Source organism: Schistocerca serialis, chromosome 5, assembly GCF_023864345.2.
Source record: "Schistocerca serialis cubense isolate TAMUIC-IGC-003099 chromosome 5, iqSchSeri2.2, whole genome shotgun sequence".
Classification (NCBI taxonomy): domain Eukaryota; kingdom Metazoa; phylum Arthropoda; class Insecta; order Orthoptera; family Acrididae; genus Schistocerca; species Schistocerca serialis.
Window position 1 is genome coordinate 36736321 of NC_064642.1, and position 22950 is coordinate 36759270.

A 22950-nucleotide genomic window follows, 5' to 3' on the forward strand; every position below is an offset into this window, starting at 1 on the left:
CATCATGCACACATGACCACCTTGATACCAGTCGCAGCTGGTGGAGACAGTGGTCATATGTGTGTGTGTGTGTGTGTGTGTGTGTGTGTGTGTGTGTGTGTGTGTGTGTGTGTGAGAGGTGTGCTCGCTTGTGTGAATGTGTGTGTTTCCTTTCCTGAAAAAGACTTTAGCCAAAATATGACTGAGTAACTGTCTCTTTCATTGTGCCAATCTGCAACTTGTCATCTTTACAGTGAGTAGCAATCTATCCTTTTCCTATTCCTAATATTGTTAACATTCCAGGCTGGAGTTTCCATTGTTTGCTTCTTACAGCTCCTAGATTTGAAATATGAATGAACTGCTGTATAACACATTTTTATATTACTTTAGTGTGGGCTGCTATAAGACTAAATAGATCTTTCATAAAACTGGGATTATAATATTATTTTACATCTGCAGAGAAACCAGAAATGGGCAGGGCTCCTCATTTTACTGAGCAACTGAAACCACTGTCAGCTGTTCCTGGACGTCCTGCTGAGCTGAAATGTGTTGTTGTTGGTGAGCCTACACCTGAAGTAGTTTGGTTACGTGATGGTCAGAAAGTGTTCTCTGGACCTGGCCAGGAAATGTACTACAATCCTGAATCTGGAACTGCGAGTTTGATTATCAGTGAACCAACGGAACATGATGAAGCAGTGTACAGTGTACAAGCCATTAACAAATTTGGCCGAGCAGAATGCCGAGCAAATCTTGTACTTGGTAAGAGAAAACAAAAATTGCTCTCCATTTTTGGTACCTAATAACTAATAATCATTTTTGTGCATATTAAAAACCAATTTTGATTCTACTGCTAATATATAATCCCATGTGTAGGTTGTGCTTGATCTCTCTGAAGTTGGTTACACTGGTCTTTTGTCTCAAAATATGTGATTATCTTATCAGTCCAAAGACTGGTTTGGTGCAGCTGTGGACATTAGTCTATGTTGTGTAAGTCTTTTCATGTCTGTGTAGTTGTTGCAGTCTACCTCCATTTGAACCTGATTGTTGTTTTCAAGCCTTTGTCTCACTCTACGATATTTACTCCTACACCTCCCTCAGTTACCAAATCAACTATTTTGTAATGCCTCAGTTTGTTTCCTATCAACCTTTTCCTTCTTTTAGTAAGACTGAACCATAGAACTCTTTTCTTCCCAATTCAGTTCAGTTCCTCTACTGTAGTAAACCAGTTACTCAACCTAACAATCTAATCTTCAGCATTCTTCTGTAGTACAACATTTCAAAAGCTTCTGTTCTTGTCTGTGCTGCTTATCATCCACATTTTACTTCGCCATGTTGCTATACTCTAAACAAGTACTTTGTGACAATATTTCCTAACACTTAAATTTATGTTTCATGTTAACATATTTCTCTTTTTCAGTAACACCTTTCAAGCCTTTTACATCCTCTTTAATTGTGTAGTTAGCAGTTATTTTGCTGCCCAAGCAGCAAAACTTGTCTACTGCTTTATTTGTCTCCGTCAGTTACCAAATTAACTATTTTGTAATGCCTCAGTTTGTTTCCTATCAACCTTTTCCTTCTTTTACTAAGACTGAACTATAGAACTCTTTTCTTCCCAATTCAGTTCAGTTCCTCTACTGTAGTAAACCAGTTACTCAACCTAACAATCTAATCTTCAGCATTATTCTGTAGTACAACATTTCAAAAACTTCTGTTCTTGTCTGTGCTGCTTATCATACACATTTTACTTTGCCATGTTGCTATACTCTAAACAAGTACTTTGTGAAAATATTTCCTAACACTTAAATTTATGTTTCGTGTTAACATATTTTTCTTTTTCAGTAACACCTTTCAAGCCTTTTATATCCTCTTTAATTGTGTAGTTAGCAGTTATTTTGCTGCCCAAGCAGCAAAACTTGTCTACTGCTTTATTTGTCTCATTTCTTAATCCACATCAGGTGTACATCAGTTTAAATCCTATTCATCTACCCAAATTTAAGTTTTCTGTGGTTTCTCTTAATTCCTCAAGGTAAATGTCAGAATCGTTCCTTTGATATGAATACAGGTGATATCCTTCTTCGTCCTTACCCAGTATTACAATCTGTGACATTTCTAATTGTCTTGTTGTCAACAGAATGTTAAACCATAACCTTCCTTCTTTTTAATCTAATTCCCTTAGCATCATCTGACTCAATTAAGTTGCATTTCATTATCTTTGTTTCAGTTTTATTGACCCTCATCCTATAACTTATTTCCAAGATAATATTCATTGTGTTCAACGAATCTTCCAAGTCCCTTGCTATCTCTAACAGAATGATAATGTCTTGACATGTCTTAACTTTTTTATTTCCTCCATTTGATATTCAAATCCCTTGCCAAAATTTTCTTTAGTATCCTTTACTGCTTACTCATTGTGTGGATCTGAATAACATGGGGCTTAGGCTATAACTGTGTCCACTCCCTTTCCCTTCTCATTTAATGTCTCCCTTTCACATTGTTTCATTCTTAGAAATGAAGTATGGGCAATACTAAGAATGTTTCTGTGTTATCATTATTGTTAATTCTCAAGATGGTGTTCAACATTAATTGATTCCTGCATCAATAGTAACATAGTAAAACAAGATAATTTCACTATTTAATGTTACATTCTGCAGTTTCGTCATCAAGGGGAGAGCTTGCTTGTTCATTAATAGAGTATGCTGACGTGGCTATCACAGCTCTTTGGCAACAATGGATTGATTTAGGTGGAGTCGACAATATGTGTTATACAGTTGGACAATATGTCATACGATGTGAGAATTCTCCTCTATGAGTTGCTGAATGAGTTTGTTGTTTCTCCCATATTAATGTGAGACTATTTCAGTTTGTGTCTTTGGTAAGAGGTTTTTGGTGCACTCTTTGTATTATAATTTGACTGAACTTCATCTTTTCTAACTTTCCCTGTATTTTTCATTTTCCATCTATCAACTTTTCTTTCAAGTCCCACAAACACTCGTGTTTACCTCCACCTTGTATGCAGTGTTTATTACTCATTACACTTTCACCATCTACATCCATACCCTTTAATTCCTCTGGGGTAATGTCTATTTGCATCCCTTTGTTTATCTTATTTTGTATCTGTATTTTTATTTTGCCATAGCTTCCTTATGTCTTATATCTTAATTCTTTACAACTCTTTTGCACTTTTGCTAGTAACTGGTATTTTGTTTTACTTTATTGCTGTGGTTTTCACCTTCCTTCACTTTCAAGGCAAAGTTTCACAAGCACAATTATTGAACATTTTTAATTGATAGTGATAAAATAACATTCTATACTGGTAAAAATTGAATTTTGAGTCAAATGTTTGAATACAGTAAGCAGGTTCAAACAGATGTAAGTTGCAGTGGTTATGCAGAGAGAAAAGGCTTGCACAGGATATATTAGTATGGAGAACTGAAGCTAAGCGGTATTTGAACTGAAAACCACATGAGCAACAACTGAAACAAAAGATTTCAGTTTTTCACATTGCTGGAAACCTACTGGTTTGGTATCTTTATGATGCCTAGGACACCAATGTTAGCACACTACATCTAAGAATATATTTGAAAATGCAGGATGAATTGAAACATTAATGCCACTTGTGGCAATACTTAAGAAAATTACTTGTTTAACAGATGCAATAAAAAACAACACAAGCCATCATGTATTACACAACTGTTGCCTAACAATTAATTGCTTGCCTCACTCTTTTATTTATAATATTCAGACTTTTTTGCATAACTATTTTTTCAGTTTACAAAAAAGATTATTCCTTATATTTATTATAGAAATATGAATAAATTTTGGTTAGTTGGTTGGTTTATGACATAGCCTAAAATTAGTTGTCAAATTTGTTGGCTACCTTCTTACAGACATAGTTCCTAAAATAAATTGTCTTTTTGGCAGGTAAACCAATAGAAGCAAGACAGCCACAGTTTATGAGGGCACCATATATAACACGTCCCTTACAAGCCATTGCTGCAGTAAAAGATGAGCCTGTGGAGCTGATGGCAGCATTTGAAGGAGAACCTGTACCAAAAGCAAAGTGGTTTCGCAATGGAAAGGAGGTGGTGGCTTCAGAGGGAATTGATATTGTGAAAGAGACAAAACATACTGTTTTACGTATAGAAAAGATAAACAAAACCAGTACTGGAATGTATGAAGTTCGTGCTATAAATCCAGTTGGAGAGGCCAAAACATCTTGTTCTGTCACTATCAGAGGTAAATATTAGCCTTGTGCTTAGAATTATGATATATCACTACATACTTTGGGCATGGAAGCAGTCATAGTCAAATGGGTAATTGTTGAATTATTGATTATAAAGCCCTGTGTACTCAAATGCTTTGGTATCTTATGATAGTCACGCTGGGAAAAACTGTAAAAGATTGATACTTTGCTTTTGTTTTTTGAAACAAAAAGCAACTGCTAGACTGTTTCAATATCTGTTGTTATTATTGTAATTTTAGAAGAACAGCCTGAAATGACTGAAGCAAGGCCACCATCTTTCATTAAGCCTCTACAGCCAAAGATTGTAACTGTTGGAGAAGTTGTTATTTTGGAGACTATTGTAGAGTCATACCCTACATGTTCATTCCAATGGTTCCATCTGTCTACTCCAGTGAAGGTAAAACTAATTTATTTTTGTTTAAAGACAAGTGACTGACTTTGTTCATTGTTGGTGTCTAACAGTAATAGATGAAATACAAACTGCCAAATTTGTGTTGCTGCCATTTTATTTTTGTTTAAAAGTTTATGTGATATGCCTTATCGTTAGCATTTATTATTTTACCTCAGAACACTAAATGTAAACTTAAAATAAAATTTTAAATGGAATTAATCATTTGCTGTATAACTATATGGGCAATTTTTTACCTTGTTATGTCATTACTAAATCAATTCACTAAAGTAAGAATTTCAAAAATGCTGTAATGAAAGCCTTGCAGAATGTACAGTTAAAGCATTTTGTTTTGTACCCACTGAAATCCTGGCAGAGATGGAATAGAAATCTTTTTGGTCACTAATTCAGTGCTATGGTTTTCCAGATTATGATTATTCTAATCATGCCCATATAATTGTAAACTTTCTGATCATTGTAAATATCTTATTTTTTCATAGTCAACAACAGAAACACGGATTGTGACAGAAGCAAATAAGTCATTACTAGTTTTGCAAGATGTTAATGAACAACAGACAGGTAGTTATACATGTCGTGCAGAGAATGTTGTTGGATCAGTGACTTGCACAGCAACACTATCTGTCATACCTGATGAGAAATGGGAAGATACTATAGAGTTAGAGGCTCCACATTTTGAACAGAAGTTAGTGCCATTACGAGTCATGGATGGAGAACCAGTGCAACTCACTTGCAAGGTATGTTATACCATAGCTTGGACAATATTTACTGTAATCTTTCTTTCTCTTCCAGTGTGTACTGATATCTTAAAACATAATTAATGTTCACTTTTCTTATTTAAAGTTTTAAAAGAACAGCTGGCACTCTCTTATGTGTTTGAGAGATTACATTCATAAAATATAATAGGATGTGATGCAGTTCTGCCATTTCTGCTTTGTCAAATTAAACAAATGTAATTAAAAAGAAAAAAAAATTTGATCCCGTGTTGAACATTTACATTTGAGCTTAGGGAAGAGACTGACTATTAATATTAGATGTTACTGTGGAGTATGCAATTTGTATGGCTCACTGTTATTTTGCATTTTCGTATAGTTTAATTGGTTTGTAACTATTGTGATATTACATTGGAGTTAATTTCATTTTATATGTTTCATAAGAAAACCATGTAAGTAAATCACATAATGTATCATGGCTTTTACTACCTTTCACCATCCTCTGAAATGGGTAATATCCTTCCCAAAATCCTTCCTACTTCCCACAAAGTAGTAATCACCTACCCACCCAACTTATGAAATATCCTCTTCCATAGTTAAGTCACTCCTTCATCAACATAGATCATATTGGCATGAAGGAAATTTTCAAGGGTTTGTGTAGTGATATGAGCAGTTTGTTTCAGTGTATATTCTACAACATAACACTATTGCTGGCACATTAAATTATCTTTCTTTCTTACTTGTGAATTTATGACTATTAGTTTCATTTCATTGTCCAATTTTGATTTCAGTACCCAACTTATGAGTCCATCTTAACTCACCATTCTGTGCAGTTTAAAAGTGTTTTCCTATTATAGAACTTGTGAGGCATTTATTGTTTCCTTGATGTGTTATGGTAGAACACAACAATGTGCAACTCCATGATTTTAAGATATTGACCACAACAAATGTGTTTTTAGTTGAAAGGATTTGCTGACCTGTTTTAATACATTGTATATGCTGCTACCATGACAAACTTTTCTTATGGATTGCACTTTTCTTGTTCTAATTTAACTTTACAAAGAAAGTAAAGCAGACACATACACATATATATGCACACACACAAACGCGTGCACACGCGCGCACACACACAAACGCGCGCACACGCGCGCACACACACACACACACACACACACACATTTCGACAACTGGTTAATGTTCTCAGTGTGGGGTGTGACAACCTCTGGCAGCAATATAGGCCTGACAATGACAGGGCATGCTGTGAATGATGTCATCAATCTCATTTTCAGGCAATAACACTCATTCTCCCTGCAGAGCCACTTGTAAGTCTTGGAGAGTGGTTGGTTGATGCTTACATGATCCAATCCATCTCTGTAGTGCATCCCGACATGCTCTATGGGATCAAATTGGGAACGGAGCAGGCTACCCCATGTGTGCAGTATCTTCTTTTTCCAAGAAAACATCAGTCACCGTGCTCTGTGAGATCGAGCATTATTGCCCATCAGTACTATGTCTGGGCCCCACAGGACACCACAACAACAGCACTAGGGGTCCCAAGATCTCATAACAATACCTGACGGCAGTTAAACCTTGCCAATTCACCTGTACAATTTCATGAAGATGTTGTTGAGTGGTCAACATAATCCCTATCCACACCATTAGGGATGCTCTTTGATATCAGTCTCTTTCCACAGTGTTGGGGTTCTGACATCGTGTTCCATGTTCCTTCCAGATGTGAATCCATCGATAATCACTCTACAGACTAAATTGGGACTCATCCGTGAAAAAACATTGCCCACTGCTTGACCATCCAGGTGGCATGTTGACAAGTCCACTCTACACGTTCTCTACAGTGAAGACATGTCAGAGATACACCTGCAGCAGGTTTCTGACAATAAAGGCCACTGTGCCAAAGCCTTCTGTATGCCGTTTGCCTCGGTACAGAATGTCCAGTGGATGCTGCGAGTTCAGATCCCGGTTGCCGTGCAGTACTAAGGCAGTACCGTTATGCCCTTACAGCCAAATAACGTTCCTCCCTTTCTGATGTCACACGTGGGCAGTCCTGCCCTGGTCTTTGGGATACAGTTTTAGCCTCTATAAACTGTCACCAAATCTGAGAAACAACAGAGCAATTCACATTGAGCCATCAGGTCACATCCATTTGCGATTGTCCTTCCTCCATTCTTCCTATGGCCCTCCACTGCAGAGAGTCTGTTAGGTGTCTTCTCTGTACCACACTGCACCATCTGTATCTGTGTCTTTAGTGATTGTGGATGTGTGGCTACCCGGCAAACACTACACTATATGATAGGTACCCCGTTGTCACACTTGATGTGGTTGTCTGTTGACTGGAATGCGATATTTCGTACAGAACATGATTGTATGGAAATATCTGTTGACAGTTTTTCGATTATATGGTGAATCAGACACAAGGCGGGGAAATCACGGTTTGTTGCTTTAATTTTGGACACCAGTGTATGAATATTGTGCCAATACCTATATACTTATTGTATATACCACTGTGTGCATCATGATATGATGTTTAATAATGGCTGAAAGAATGAAATTAGCTAACTGTAAATGAAATGAAATTAAATATTTATTTGAACTAAAAACCTAAATCACATAGATAAATAACTTCTTGCACACATGAGATGTTCTTTTCCAAGCCAAACTGGATTTTTACATTCTCTAATCTAGCTTGTACAGATCCATTTTACTTCTTGTGATCTGTCGTTTCCTCTCATTTTGACATACAAATAGAGCACATTGAAAAATTTGCACTGTCCTTTGTTTTGCTGGTTTTACTCCATATCATTTCTTTCAATCTTCATTTTCATCGTACCACTTGACATGTATTTTTCTACTCATCTTCCTCTCTCCACTCTCCACAAAATATTGTTTCCTCATGCTGGTTTCATGTCCTCACTTACTGCTCTTCTTGTGAAAAACTATCCATTAACTTGTCCAGAATTTTTGCCACAGATTTGTTTTATTTTCCAATTGTGACTCGTGACTTGCATATGTGCCTTTTGGGCTGCGTGTTGCAGTTCACACATATCTTGCTGCACCAATATTTAAAGCCTTATGTCTACATTCTTAAATGTTCAGTTGAATGAGAACTCCTGTAGTTACTGAATCTCAGTATTTTTTAACTTTTTCATATTTCTGTATGTTACCATTTGTCCAGTTATAGGCATATGTACCATTTTTTATTTGGCTTCCATTCTGTGAGTGAACTGAATAACTTAAAATAGAATGAGCATTAAATTCCTTAAAACATTACTGTAGTATAATGACAAGCTAACGCTATCTATTGTTATGTTGTTTTTCTAATAGAATCACTGTTCTATATTATTCCAGATTGTTGGAAAACCAATTCCAAAAGTTATTTGGTATCACAAAGGACTACCTTTGAAAGAATCTAAGGGTGTTACAATGTACCAAGACTCTGAAGGTGTATGTAAATTAGCAATTTCAGAGGTTTTTCCAGAGGATGCTGGACAGTACACTTGCCAGGCTATCAACAAAGCAGGAGAAGCTGTTTGTGCTGCATCACTTGTTGTTGAAGGTCAGGCAGTTGTTAACACTTAACAATTATGTAATAATTCAGTTTCATTCTAAGTATGTCAGTTAGCAATAATTTGTAACGTTCACCTAAGGCTTTTAGAATTTAAGTTGTTGTTTAGAGGTTACCTTACTCAGCAATGATTGTGTGTCATGGTATAACTAATTGTAATAAGATGATGCAATGGAATTACAATATTTGAGAATGACGCACTTTTAATACACAATTAAACATTGATATAATGTATATCTAATGTAAACCACATTTGACTATGACATTGTACTTTTAAAATAACTGAATCTATGTTGTTACAGCTTATGAATACGTACCTGACTCTGAGATTGCAACAACTGGAGTATCTCTTGTTACAGGACAGAGTGGTTCAGAAGAAGATCTTTTAGTAGAAAAGGTAATATATTGGAGATCAATTTATGATCCAGATTACAAATAAATGCCAATGCTAATTGAATATGGTAATTTGTAGTGACAATTGTTTTATGTCATGTTGATAGAAGTCTTTTGTGATCAGGAAAATTCATAGTGTAACTCTTTAAATATGAACTGAAAGTCTTAACACCAAAATTTATGCTAGTATTGTGAGCTGAAATTTGTTTTCAAGGAAGCTGCAATATAGTTTCTCCTTAGCACAGCTTACTTAAATACACTTGTGTAGCAGGATGGAATGTTCATAGAAGCTTTTTATATTTTTCCCACAGTACATGAACCATGCAAATGCAATGTTGTGAAATGAAATGTAAATTAAAAGGAAATAAAAATTTTGAAAAATTGTGCAGTAGAATTATTATTAAAATAGTTACAGAGAAATGCATTAATTTCATGGGCACATTTAAAGATATTTACAGGCAACATTCACCTATCTCAACACCCCAATTTTCATTCTCATGTATCATGCTGATTAACCTGAAAAAATTTTTGTTAAAAGAGAAGCTTATTAATTACGTGAAGTAATAACACAAGTGGTTGATGTTGCCATGTGGCATTTCACACAGCAAACAGTGATCATGTATTCTAAATTGAACACAGTGGGTCTAAAACATTCTGTTGTGGTTTTCAGTTCAAAGTAGTTGTTATTATGTTTTTGAGATTGAAGTATACTTTGTAACATTTTTAACATTTTGTTTCCTTTTTCTATTTTTTTTGTAGGAGACAATCTCTGAAGTTTCTGAAATGACAGAATTGCAACATGGGGAAGTGGGAAAAGCACCTCGGTTTGTTACTTACTTGCCAGAAACTGTGACCTCACGTGATGGTGAACTTATAAGGTTGGCTTTGTTCTACTGTGTTATACTTTCAGCATATCACTATACTCTGTTATTTTCCTTTCACCAAAGTAATCATATTCATCCTGTTGAGAAGAATGTTTAGAACAAATTTCTCTACACTGAATGTACCAATTTCTTGTCAACAATGTGTTAAATATATCCCACAGCTTATGAGATTAACTATAAATCTCTATCTTAGAAAGACAAGGGGGAATTTTTCATTTTATGACTGGACAGAGGAAGTGGGAATGGGAAATAAAAAATGGAGACAAAATACAGCCATACACAGAAACGAGAAAGAATTCTCCCTGATAAATTGTTATTCATTTATTCATTTCCTGGTTGTTGTGTTTGAATTTCATTTGATATTTCTGACTCCTAGTTAGTTTGTGTTTTGTATGTGTTCCATAATGTCTCCATTTGTGACTGACATTCCTAACAGCCCGTGTTCCTATTAATTGCCTCCCACATCAAAGCTTCTATCTTTCATATTCACAATGCATGCTGACAAGTGCTGACTGAGTACCTACACATTCATGTACTACTGATAATTTTTTTTAAAGACACACAAAAGTGAGGGATTGGCACTAGTAGATACAAACAAATTCAGGGACTGCTGATAAATTTTTTTTAAAGAGACACGAAAGTGAGAGATTTTCACTTATAGATGCAAACAAGTAATACAACACAGCAAAAGTGTCTAAACTACTTTGAGGAACACCTATACAGAGTAAAAGAAATGTGCCAATAGAAAGTCTTTCAACATAGATTTTAAGATCTAGTTTTCAGATCAGTAGGAAATACATAAAAAGTGCTGAGTTATCCATATTTTTCTCTCTAAAAGCTAAGGAAATTTTATCCTAGTGGGAATCATTTTTCTGTATAGTGTTCACTCTGTGAATGTTGCAACTCCTTTTGAATGAGTTCATATTATTAAACATAACTCTCATGATTCGGTGTTGAGGCACCTGTACAGTGTTTTACTTGGTCTATTTGAACTGATACCATAGATATACTTTTTATGAATTCTTAGTGTTGCCATTAAAATATGATGCCTACAACATAATAGATTGGACACAAAGAAAACAAACAACCTTTCCACTTCTCCTCATTCCTGAAAATTTAAAATGGATAACTTCAGTAATTATTTGATTCCAGTGTGGTAATAAAATTTAACTTTTATGAGAGTTCTGTTATAGAAACTGTATGCATTGCAGGTCAGTAACTTCCTGTTATCTCTAATCTTTTCTTGCTATTGCAGTTCTTCATTTTATATCCTCTCTATTTTGCTATTGCCAGCTGTTTTGCTACCCAAATAGCAAAACATGTCTGTCACTTATAGTGCCTCGTTTCCTAATCTGATTCGCTTTTTGTGTAGTCTGATTAAATTCTATCCTTGTTTTACTTTTGTCCATGTTCATATTTTTCCTAACACTAACTGTAATTCCTTTGCCATTGTTGACAGCATTATAGTGTCATTGTCAAACCTTAAAGTTTTTGTTACATGTGCCTGAGCTTTAGCCCTCTTTCTAAATTTCTCCTTGATTTTGTTTCATGCTTGTTCACTGTACAGTGGGTAGGCTACAACGCTCTCCCACTCTCTTCTCATTCTGTGCCTACCTTTCATGTCCTTTGACTCTTCCCACAACTTGGTAACACCAGCCTTTCAGATTTTCTGTAAATACTGCATTCCATAATCAAGTGCCTTGATGCACCCTTTCGAAGCATTTTGTAACAGAGAAGTTGGTATACTTCTCAGTACAAACTAAACTAGTCTTTCTTGCATTCAAACTTTTTTTTTAAAGTCTACTAAACATTTGATGTTTAACGCCACTTAGAGCAGTCTTAGACTCAGCCATAGCTATAAATTCTCTGAAATATAATATGGTTTGTGAGTCTTCAATAAATTAGTCCTTCTTGTGGTGTGACACACACACACACACACACACACACACACACACACAGCTACTGTTGGTCTCTTACCATGAACATCTGACCAACTGCAGTCACAGCAGTAGCTGTGTGTGTGTGTGTTTGTGTTTGTGATGCCACTAGAAGAACTAAATTATATTGAAGATTCTGAAAACATATCATATTTCATAGAATTAATAGCTATGGTTGTGACTAACACTGCTCTAAGTGGCCTGACACCACATGCTTATTAGACTTTTTTCTTTTAAGTTTGAATGCAAGAAAGGTGGGTTTAGTTAACAGAGTTTCAGTTTGTGGTGAGAAGAATACCAGCTCCTCTGTTAAAAAAGTGCTGGGAAAGGATGTAACATGACACTTGATTATGGAGTGCACATTTTTTGTGAATCATGCTTCTTTCCATGGTTTTGAGTGCATTACTGTACTGGGCAACAAAATAAGGCACTGGAAAATGCCACTCTTTTGTGCCATGGCAACTTGCACTATTGCTTTCTTTGCTATACCGTTGCCAAGTTGACTAGAAGGCTTTGGCCAAATTTTGGGGTAATCAAATTCCATGTAGCATAGTGTGCATCAGTAAATCACATTATGGACTGTAAGTTAGGCCCTACATTCTACATGCTTTTTAACATGTGGGATACTTACTGTGCACATATTAATGTGCATGCTCTTAATAAGACTCTTGACATGTTAGCTGATTTGTCTACTTGAATAGATAGAAATCAAATGGTATGAACTATTTTAATTGATTTTTGAGTACTGCTAAAGTGAACTGTGAAAAAATTATTTTGTAATAGCAGAAATGATGTGCCAAATTAAAAGCTGCTAAATTGTTATGTGTAACTGATTTTGGAATCTTTTATTGACATGTCAGACCCTTTGAACAAGGTGGCGTCTGCTGTCTGAAGGTAATAGTGACTGGAAAGAAGTCAGTATCAATTACCGACATTCAATTCCATTTGACACACCTACTTCTATCAGTACCATCACTAAGAGTCTTCTTATACTGTTATTCTACTCAGATGACATACTATGTAATAAAACAGATATTATTTGTTGAAATTATTATTTTAAACCCACTTACTGGCCTTACAAAAGAGTAACGAAGTAATAGAGCACCTTTTGTAATCATTTCAAAAGGCTATGAGAGATATCCCAGGACTCTTTGTAGTGCTCACTGACTTGTATGGATGGCTGCATAAAAGAAAAAAATAAATTATCCTTTTGAAAAAAGTGGGAAGCAATGAGAAAAATGTAATAAACAGTTCAAACAATAATTTTTTTCCAGAAACCTAGAAAAATTATAGATTTTGTACAATTTTGACAATGTCTGGCATTCTGTGGACTATGGGCTAAAAATGTTTGTATTAATGTTTTATGATAATGTGTCTTACCTTTCAGATGTTAAAGAATTTGTGCAAAGGGTTTGGTGCTGCTGAAACAAACTCAGCTATGTATAACAAAACTAACTTCCTTAGAGGCCAGCCAGTGATCTGTTATGTAAAAGCAAATAGTCTACACATGTTGAGTCTGCAACCAACGGTAGTGAGCATGGCAAACCAACAGAAAATGATTGAAGGCTCTGTTTCAGCATTGTTCAGAAAATATTTGGATCTCCTTTTTGTTCAGGAAGTGTTCTCGTCTTCTTAAGGGTTAGGTCAGGAGAAAAAGAAAGCTCTGTCAAAAGAAATGGGTCCATGATTGGTGTTACAATCAAATAAACATAAGTTATTCAGTGACTGCTCGGCCACGTTATCCTAGAACTGCCTAAACCTGTTAGCAGAATCGTAGATATTTATTTCTACATGTGTAAGAAGATTCTGTAATGAATAAACCCACTTCCCCCCCCCCCCCCCCCCCTCCCACACACATACACACACACACACACACACACACACACACACACACACACACACACACACACACACACACACTCCTTTCCTCCCCTTGTGATAGCCTAGGCACTCCTTATTTAAAAAATTCTTGAATATAAATGCTGGGATCGAATATTTTTTAAAGTGGAAGAATTTTTTTTTGCAAAGTCTGATACATTGTTCTTACGGTTCTTCTCCGGGCAAGAAAATGACAGAGCTAAGTGTTGTGTTGGCCTAGAATATAATTCCAAAATGGAGAATGTTACAGAATTAGGGAAAATAAGCAATTCAAACAGAACAGTATCTTGTTTTATGTAGAAGTTATCATAAACTGTAACTTTTATTTTATGTTACACTGATTTTTATTGCTGGTACCATATGTGTGTCATTTGAAATCATTTTGAATCCAAGTGTCTAGAAATTATGTTTTCAGTAACATCATAATTCTGCTGATTGGTACCAGAATGCAATTACCACATAGATAAGACAGCCCTGGCACACCTATTTTTCAGGGTGGGAAAATGATGACATATAAGAATAATAATGAAACATATAGAAAAGTTGAACCAACCATGGTACATTTGTACTTACTGTCTGTAAATATGTACTGTTGACTAACATTTAAAAATAACCATAAATGAACTCTGTTAGTGTCAAAGCAATAGGTTTTGGGACTCTAGGCAAATTCATGGCAGTCCTGATGCCATTAGCCCCCAAGGGGTGGTGATGGAATGAAGAATGGGTTACATTTTAAGCAAATATCTGAACCATTTGGAGCAAATTCAGTCAAATTGGCACACAACTGATTTACTTTGTGAAGGAGAGAAATACTGTAAGAATAGGACACCATTAGTACTTTTATTTATTTATATACTCAGCTTTTGATGTATTTCAATAGGTTACGTACTGTATCATTATATATAGATTGTGATATCTTGATTATGTAAAGAAATTTGCATAGTGTGTTCTACAATTTAGTGTATATATAGAACAGATTACAGCACAATGAATAGATGAAGTTTCACAGTGTATTAAGTTCTTCTTTGCAGCTTATGACTAATTCCTGTGTATTTTAATTTTACATACTTGTATATTGTTTATCATAATTCATTTTAGGACTAAAATGGATTTTTATCCTGTATTTAACTGACTGTGTGCTTAAAGGCATTAATGTTTTTTTATTTGACTGACATTGTTTGAGAGGCAGCTGTATAGATGTGTTTCTCGTAATGACTTCTTCTCTATTGAATTGTTTGTAATTTCCAACAGTGAAACTCTTCATTTTTTTGCACTGACCAATGTTCTTCTTCATGTGTAGTAATATTTTTTTGTATTAGCAATATGAATTTTTGGCCTGCAGTTTGTTCTATGTTTCTCATTGGCCATTATGTGAGCAGTTGCTTTCTGTATAAGTTCTTTCTTCATATTTACTGAGCTTCCACATTTTTCTATTCTGTATGTCATGACTCCTAGGAATCTAGGTAGGGGAGGCAATGGAGTGACATGTAAGCATAATTCTGGCAAAATTTCAACTCTATTTAGTATATATAAAACAGTCTACAAAGTACTGTGGAGTGAATTTGAGATTGTCATACTTCTCCCGTGGGAAACTTTGTTTCCTCAAGGTCAGGCTAACCCAGTCATTGTGGATCCTCATACCTGCAGAGTAAGATAATGTTCTTTGTGGTAAATTAATAATGCACTGAATCTGTAAAAGATTATACCTTATAATTTTATACAGTATTTATAATTTCAAAACCATGTAAATAATCCAAATTTATTTTTATGCAATAGACATTTACTTTACTATCTAATGTATAATTGGGACAAACAAGTAACCAGACAATGCTAGATAATCATGTAGTTGTCTGTCATTGAGCAGTCTTCTTTTCCTGCCACTTGAGACTTATTTCTGTTTGTTATTCATGCTTTTGCTTTTGGAATTGTGCCCCTTACTGCTCCTGTTTTCCTATCCTTCTCTTGATTGTAAGTAGTTGTATGTTTCTGTGTATTTAACTGTGTTGCAATCTCTTACTATTAAGTAATAATAATAAATAAATAATCTTATAAGTCAGCAGATTTAGGGTTTCAAATGACAACGTACCTAGTATAGTTCAGTGTTTCTTCTCTGTGTATGCCCACCAATATCTTTTTCATTCTCAATGTTGTATTTTTTAGACTGGAGGTCAAAGCAGAGGGAATACCAAGACCAAAGATTAGATGGTACAAGCAAGGAATAGAACTTACCCCTTCGAAGGATTTTGATGTTGAAGATTTTGAGGAAGGTACTTCGGTCCTAACTATACCAGAAGTTTTCCCTGACGATGCGGGTGAGATTCTATGCGAAGCTCAGAATGATTTTGGCATTGACACAACAGTTACTGAACTTGTTGTTGAAGGTAAATGTCTGCTTCATTTTGGATTATATATGTTGTTTTGTTCTCTTTACAGATGAAAATAGTACTTTTTATTTAAAGTTTCATCTGTTCTGAAACCAGAAGAATTTATAAAATATTTTCTCTCTCCATCAGTATGAAAGATAGACAAATGAAGTTCTGAAAAGAGAGAATCAAATAGACATGGGTCTAATTTCATATATTTTGTTTTGTTATTAAATAAAACTAATAACTGTCAACTTATAGAAACCCACGTTCTTAAGGGTTGTGTCATACCAATCAACATTGGATCTCTGAATGTGTTTTTTTTTTTAATTTAAATCAATTGAAATGTAAATATAATACAAATGCATATTTATTTCTTACTTCTTTTTCCAGCAAACTTGTGATTGTGATGTGGAGAAGATGCTATGTGTAACATCTGCAGGCGTATCATCTCCCTATCAACCACAATCCTTCTCTAAGTTTTCACCACCAACAACAGTACATTTCCATCCACAATAACACATTTCACCTACTCTCATCACAAGCCATTTTTCATGTCACTTATAATACAGCAATCAATTTGTACAATATCAATGCTTACTTGTGTTTATTTACTAAAGAACTTTGCAGTAATTATGATGTGTTGTGAATATCATTGTATTATTCATAAGTAAATAGTATTTCTCATACTGTTATATGTCATTCTGCCTATCCTAGCATAAGAAAGTAACTTCTGAAAAAAATCCTCTAAATTTAGATGTGTACAACTTTTCCTTCATAGTGTCTTAACATGTGTTGTTCTACTCGTTATCCATAGTATCATAGCTGCATTGAAAATAATTTCTGAATAATTACCTGTTTCTGTTTAAACAGGTATTCTAGGTACAAAGGAATATCGAAAACCTGAATGGGTGACACAGATGGAACAACTAAAGGAGAAACTGATGGGTAATGGCCGTTCGGCCACTTTGCCTGTGCATGATGCTGTTGTACCGACTTGCATGCCATGCCTCACAAATGCTATGGAGTGTTCTGCTGCAGCATCCCATTCCCCTAATCCACCTGGCTTTGCTCATTTAGTCATATCCGACTACCTGAGTTCTCACCGACATTCTATCTCGGCAGCTATAGAAGCGTTGAGTGCAGGTGGCGGAGCAGGAGCAGCGCTGCTCGCATCGCCACCACTACACCTGACTGAACGACAAGAGAAAGAGGTTGTGGTGGTGGCAGCAGCAGCACTACAACATGTGCCCGATAGGAACAATGAAACTGAACTGAAAAGGGCGTCGCGTAACCTGTCGGCATCTTGTGAGGCACTGTTTCCTACTCCGAGTAACAGTGTCGTTAGGGAATGTCATAGTTTATCACGTGCTGGTACACACGCCAATCTCAATTCCTCACCATTATTCCCACTTGAACCCCGTGAAGTAGATCCATCTACTTTCCTGCAGTTGCATACAGCAGACAGCCAGGAGGAATTGCAAGAATTTCTGTTGCTTGAAAGTAGGTGCTGTGGAGAGACAGAGGAATGCCGTGGGCTTGCCTCTGCTTTCTCTGACAGTGATGACAATGAGCATGGCTCTGCCAAAATCGTGGCAGGTAAATACTTGTGGTTTTTCTTTCAGTGAACTATGATGTATTTTAATTTTCTTTTTTCCATGTTTTGTAGTAATTTAAATGAATGCAATGAGGGAACTCAAATGTAAACTGGGCTCTATTCAAACATGTTATAGTGTGTCATCATTTTTGAAAAATTATAAAGGAATCACTGTAAAAATCATATAGTTTGCACTTCTTAATTTACCACCTATTCACTTTGTTTCCATTGAATGTGCAGGCAATATACAGAGGTCGGACAAAAATGTTGAAACACAGTGAGATATGTGTCTCTGAACGTAAATGCAGATTAGCATCTGCCAAACCTACAGGGTGTGCTGTTGTATTTGACCGTAAACAGCACCTGTGCAATGTCCTCAATATGTTGCATGTGTTAGTTGCGATCAGAACAGTGTTCTTTGTGGTAGTTAGTATGTTATGTCAGAGCTAAGTGAACTAAACATAGGCAAATGGTTGGTGTTTTTACAGTAGGTGCTTCCATAACTAAGGTAACCAAAGTGTTTGATGTTTCGAGAGGCACCGTATAGGAGATTTATGCTGCATACGAGGAATGTGGGAGAACATCATCCGCTAAGTCACAATACGGATGAAAATGTGTGTTGAGTGATCATGACAAACGCTCATTGAAGAGTATTGTGATGATACGTAAAAGGATGACAGCTCCAAAAGTCATTTTAGAACTGACTGTTCCACCCACAAACCCTGTCAGCACCAAAACAACATGAAAGGCACTCCACAAGCAGGAATAATTGTAGGCTGACCTGGAATTCCAAAACCACTCATCACTGATACAAATTTCCACCATGTGAAAATGTGGTGCTGAAGCCATAAAACGTGGGCTACGGAGCAATGGAAGGAAGTCAGTTGGTTGGATGAGTCTTGTTGCACATTGTTTCCAACTTCTGGCCTATGTCCCAAAAGTGAAACATGGGAGGGATTCAGTGATGATCCTGGCAGCTGTATTGTGATATTCCGTGGGCCCTGTAGGTACTCTACAAGGTTGCAATGTCCCAAAGGATTATGTGCCTTTGGCTGATCAGTTCCATCCCATGGTACATTATTTGTTACATAATGGTGATGCTGTGTTCCAAGAAGACTGGCCCCCTGTTCACACAGCTCACATCATCTAGACTGATTTTGTGAGCACAAGGGTGAATTGTCACATTTCCTCTGACCAACACGGTCACCAAATTTCAATGTTATTGAGCCCTTGTGGTCTACTTTGGAGAAAATGGTGCGTAATCACTGCTCACTTCAACCATCGCTACCTGAACTGGCCACTATTTTGCTGGAAGAATGGTATAAGAGTCTCTTGAATATCATACAGGACCTGTATTTATTCATTGAGAGATGCCTGGAATCTGTTTTGGATGCTGAAAGTTTTCCTACACTGTGTTAGGCATGGTAATGTTTTGTGTTTTGCGTGTTTCCATATTTTGTCCACCCCCTGTATATGTGTCCAAGTGTTTTGTGTGGCATTATTAGTAACTATTTATTTCCATAATGCAGCTTCATTTAGTTCATTACTTGTTTTTGGTTTTTGTTGATAAGTAACAATAAGCATATTGCATTTTAAAGAAGCTTTCATTAGGTAATACCGTACTATAAATTTGGATCATGTTTTAATACTATGATATCCCTATTACACCTTTACTTCCTCGTCTGATTTTTTTCTTTGTGTGTTCAGTCTGTATATGCATGTTTGAGTGAAGAAATAACTATGATCATTTTTAGAGTGATAGCAAACATAGTAGTTTGTTTCATTATTATGTGAATAACTCATTAATAGCATGGTTTTTTTTGTTGTTGCTTTAGAGCACTGCTAGCAGGAAAATTCTTGCAGAAGTTCAAATAAACCCAACAATAATATCACCTCTAGTCATAGGTATGTAATAAATGTTAAAATTACTAATCTAACGTAACTTTTTCCAATGTCAGTCGTATCTTTCAGTATTTTTGTATAGTTATTGTTTATTATTTTTCATATGACATCCAAGACTTGTGTTTCAGTATTTTGGATGTGAATAGATAATATTCACAAATGGTAACTTTCTGAAGTACTGTTTTTGTTGCACAGCTACCCAGAGTGCACCAACATTTGTACAGGAAATTAGGGACAACAGGGCTAAGGAAATGGAAACAGTAACATTTGAATGTCAGTTCTCAGGGACTCCACTGCCTGGTAAGTTATTTCAAAGCACATCAATTGACCAAACTTTGTTGCTATATCACTAATTTTAGTGACTTGTAGTCTTGCAATCAAATTTTGGACTTTAGATCTTCAAAAGCAGCAAAAAGTTTCTGCATGAAGAGCAACTGCAAATGTGACATCACACCATACAATTAAATAGAAATACAAAATTGAGTTCAACTGAACGTCCCAATACCAGATGTTGACTTCATCCCATGATGTGTGGGATGGCCTCAAGTATAAGACATGCTCTTTTCATCCTCCACAATTTTCTCTATTTTGGGTGGGATTAACTGACACACTAGAGTTCATCTTTTTTACATCGGCTATGTAAAAAATCCATTCATTTGGTTACATATGTTAGCTGACATCTGATTTTTCCTTTACATATGAGCAGTGTTCAATTTCTGTTGAAAAAATGGAGAATTGTTGTAAGACATTGGGGAATATTTCTGCTTCAGCCCCCATGAAGTTCCAATAGGTGGTGGCACTATATGTAGCTTTCAGAATGGTGTCTGTAACAGAGGCGAGGTGAATTCCAAGCAGAGAACCATCATTGACTTTCTTTTGGCAGAAAACCAGAGCATCACAGATATTCACTGGTGCTTGCAAAATGTCTATGGAGACCTAGCAGTGAACAAAAGCATTGTGAGTCATTGGGTGAGGCATCTGTCATACTCACATAGAGGTCATGCAAAACTGTCTGATTTCCTATATGTCGGCCAGCTGCACACAGCTGTGGCTCTTGTAATGCTGGAACATGTGGACACTATCATTTGAGGTGACTGACGGATCACAAACAGACACCTCAATGTTCAGTTGGACATCTCTATTGGTAGTGCTGACGTAGACGTCCACCAGTTGGGGTAGTCAAAGGGGTGTATCTATTTTGTTCTTTGACTCCTAACAGAAGACCATAAAGAGCAACAAAGAACTGTCTGTGTGGAATTACTTGTGCATTACAAGGCCGATCATGATAGTTTTTTGTCAAACAATGAGAGTTCATCACTTTAAATCAGAAACAAAATGGTAATCCATCGACTGGTGCCACACTGTGTCTCCTCTGAAGAAAATGTTCAAAGTCACACCCTTGATTGTTAAAGTCATGGTGACAGTGCTCTGGGACTCTGAAGGGGTTATTCTGTTTGATGTTCTCCCTCGTGGTGCAACAGTCAACTCTGAAGTGTATTGTGCTACCCTCAGGAAACTGGAGAAATGACTTCAGCATATTTGTTGCCATAAAAATGCAAATGAACTTCTCCTTCTCCATTACAATGTAAGACCTCACACAACTCTGTGCACCCTGAGAGGAGCTCACAGAACTTCGTTGTACTGTTTTTCCTCATCCACCCTACAACCCTGATCTTGCATTTTCCGACTTCCATCTGTTTAGCTCAATGGAGGATGCACTTTGTGGGCACCAGTATGTGGATGATGATGCAGCAAGATATTGACTCTGACATTGACCAATATTGTTGTACCGTGCAGGCATACAAGCCAATCCAGTAAGGTGGCATAAGGTCATTGCATTGAATGAAGATTATATTGAGAAATAGGGTTTTGTAGCCAAAAGAGTCAGGAATAATATGGTGTATTGGAATCCTGAATAAAACCAACCTGCTTTCAGAAAAAAATGTCTTGCATTACTTGTTGAATGCTCCTCGTATAACCATGAGTGCCAAATAGGACCTGTTTGAAATTATGTTTTCTAATATTTTTGTGTACTTTTGCAGTCATCTATCATTGGCTGTGTCAGGGCTTGTGTTTATTGTAATATATTGCATATTTTCGAATACTCGTAGTCTTACACAAAATTTGCGTTATATCATCAACTGTAAATTATATTTTTTCTTCTTAAAAATTTTGACAGAAGTATTTTCATTTACACAGTCATCTCCCTCTAATTTTATTGTTTATTTGTATGATGAAAGGTAAATCTTTTTTAGTTTTTGGTAGCTTACAAGTATTATGGATAACAAATATGACTGTAAATCAATGATGGTGAGGTGCACTTGTGTACTCTGTGAAATTTAGCAGTAATACCTTTTCAGAATATAACTTCTCGAAATTGCTGAGTAGGTACTTACATGATTAGTGCAGTTTTCCTACTTTCTTACCCACTAATTGGCCTGCTTTTTCTAACTTGGTGTCTGAAATTTTATGATCACAAGGTCAACTTACCTCTAATGAAGTAGAATGTTGCAATGTAATGTTATACTGTGTACATACAAACGTACATTAATCCTTGTTCCATAGGTCATAAATACAACATTTCATAATGATTTGGAATGTGTCACTTTAACATAAATTTTCTCTACACAAAATAATGAATGAGTTATGTACATTATCTACATTTGTTCTGAATCAGCACTGTTTTTGACATCGTTATATAAGTCTTTTAGCTGAGCATAAACAAACATTTGAGACACAAAGTTAAACTTCAAGGGATCAGTAAATTTTATCCTAGTAAATTTTATCTTAGATTCCTCTCTCATTACAAGGCAAATAACTCTTTTGGCTGTTGTAGCTTCAGATCTTACAGGGATCTCACAACCTTTGTTGCATAGCAGAGCCTGTAATTAAAACATAAACAGTGAGATTAAAGTTACTCGTTTAGTGTTCAGATAAGCATTGCACCAGTCCTAATGCAGTCCCACAGTGAAAATGCTGTTCTTGAGCATGAGATGAGTTAGTTGCTGTTGATAAACAGCTGGAAATAGCTTTGACTGCTGCAAAGTAATTAACACTTGCTTTGAGTGGATGTGT

The 22950-nt window shown here is 35.9% G+C and overlaps 1 protein-coding gene across 1 annotated transcript in view; it reads left to right on the forward strand.

Annotated features, from left to right (window-relative positions):
• LOC126481730 (titin) overlaps positions 1–22950 on the forward strand; it is a 534189-nt gene that overhangs the window by 290456 nt on the left and 220783 nt on the right. Inside the window, exons 76-87 of the mRNA XM_050105683.1 lie at positions 439–738; positions 3901–4215; positions 4462–4619; positions 5111–5365; positions 8705–8912; positions 9224–9318; positions 10074–10192; positions 16174–16394; positions 17250–17694; positions 17828–17975; positions 19809–19878; positions 20071–20175. Of these exons, the coding sequence (XP_049961640.1) occupies positions 439–738; positions 3901–4215; positions 4462–4619; positions 5111–5365; positions 8705–8912; positions 9224–9318; positions 10074–10192; positions 16174–16394; positions 17250–17694; positions 17828–17975; positions 19809–19878; positions 20071–20175 (2439 nt within the window). The remainder of the gene's footprint in view (positions 1–438; positions 739–3900; positions 4216–4461; positions 4620–5110; positions 5366–8704; positions 8913–9223; positions 9319–10073; positions 10193–16173; positions 16395–17249; positions 17695–17827; positions 17976–19808; positions 19879–20070; positions 20176–22950) is intronic.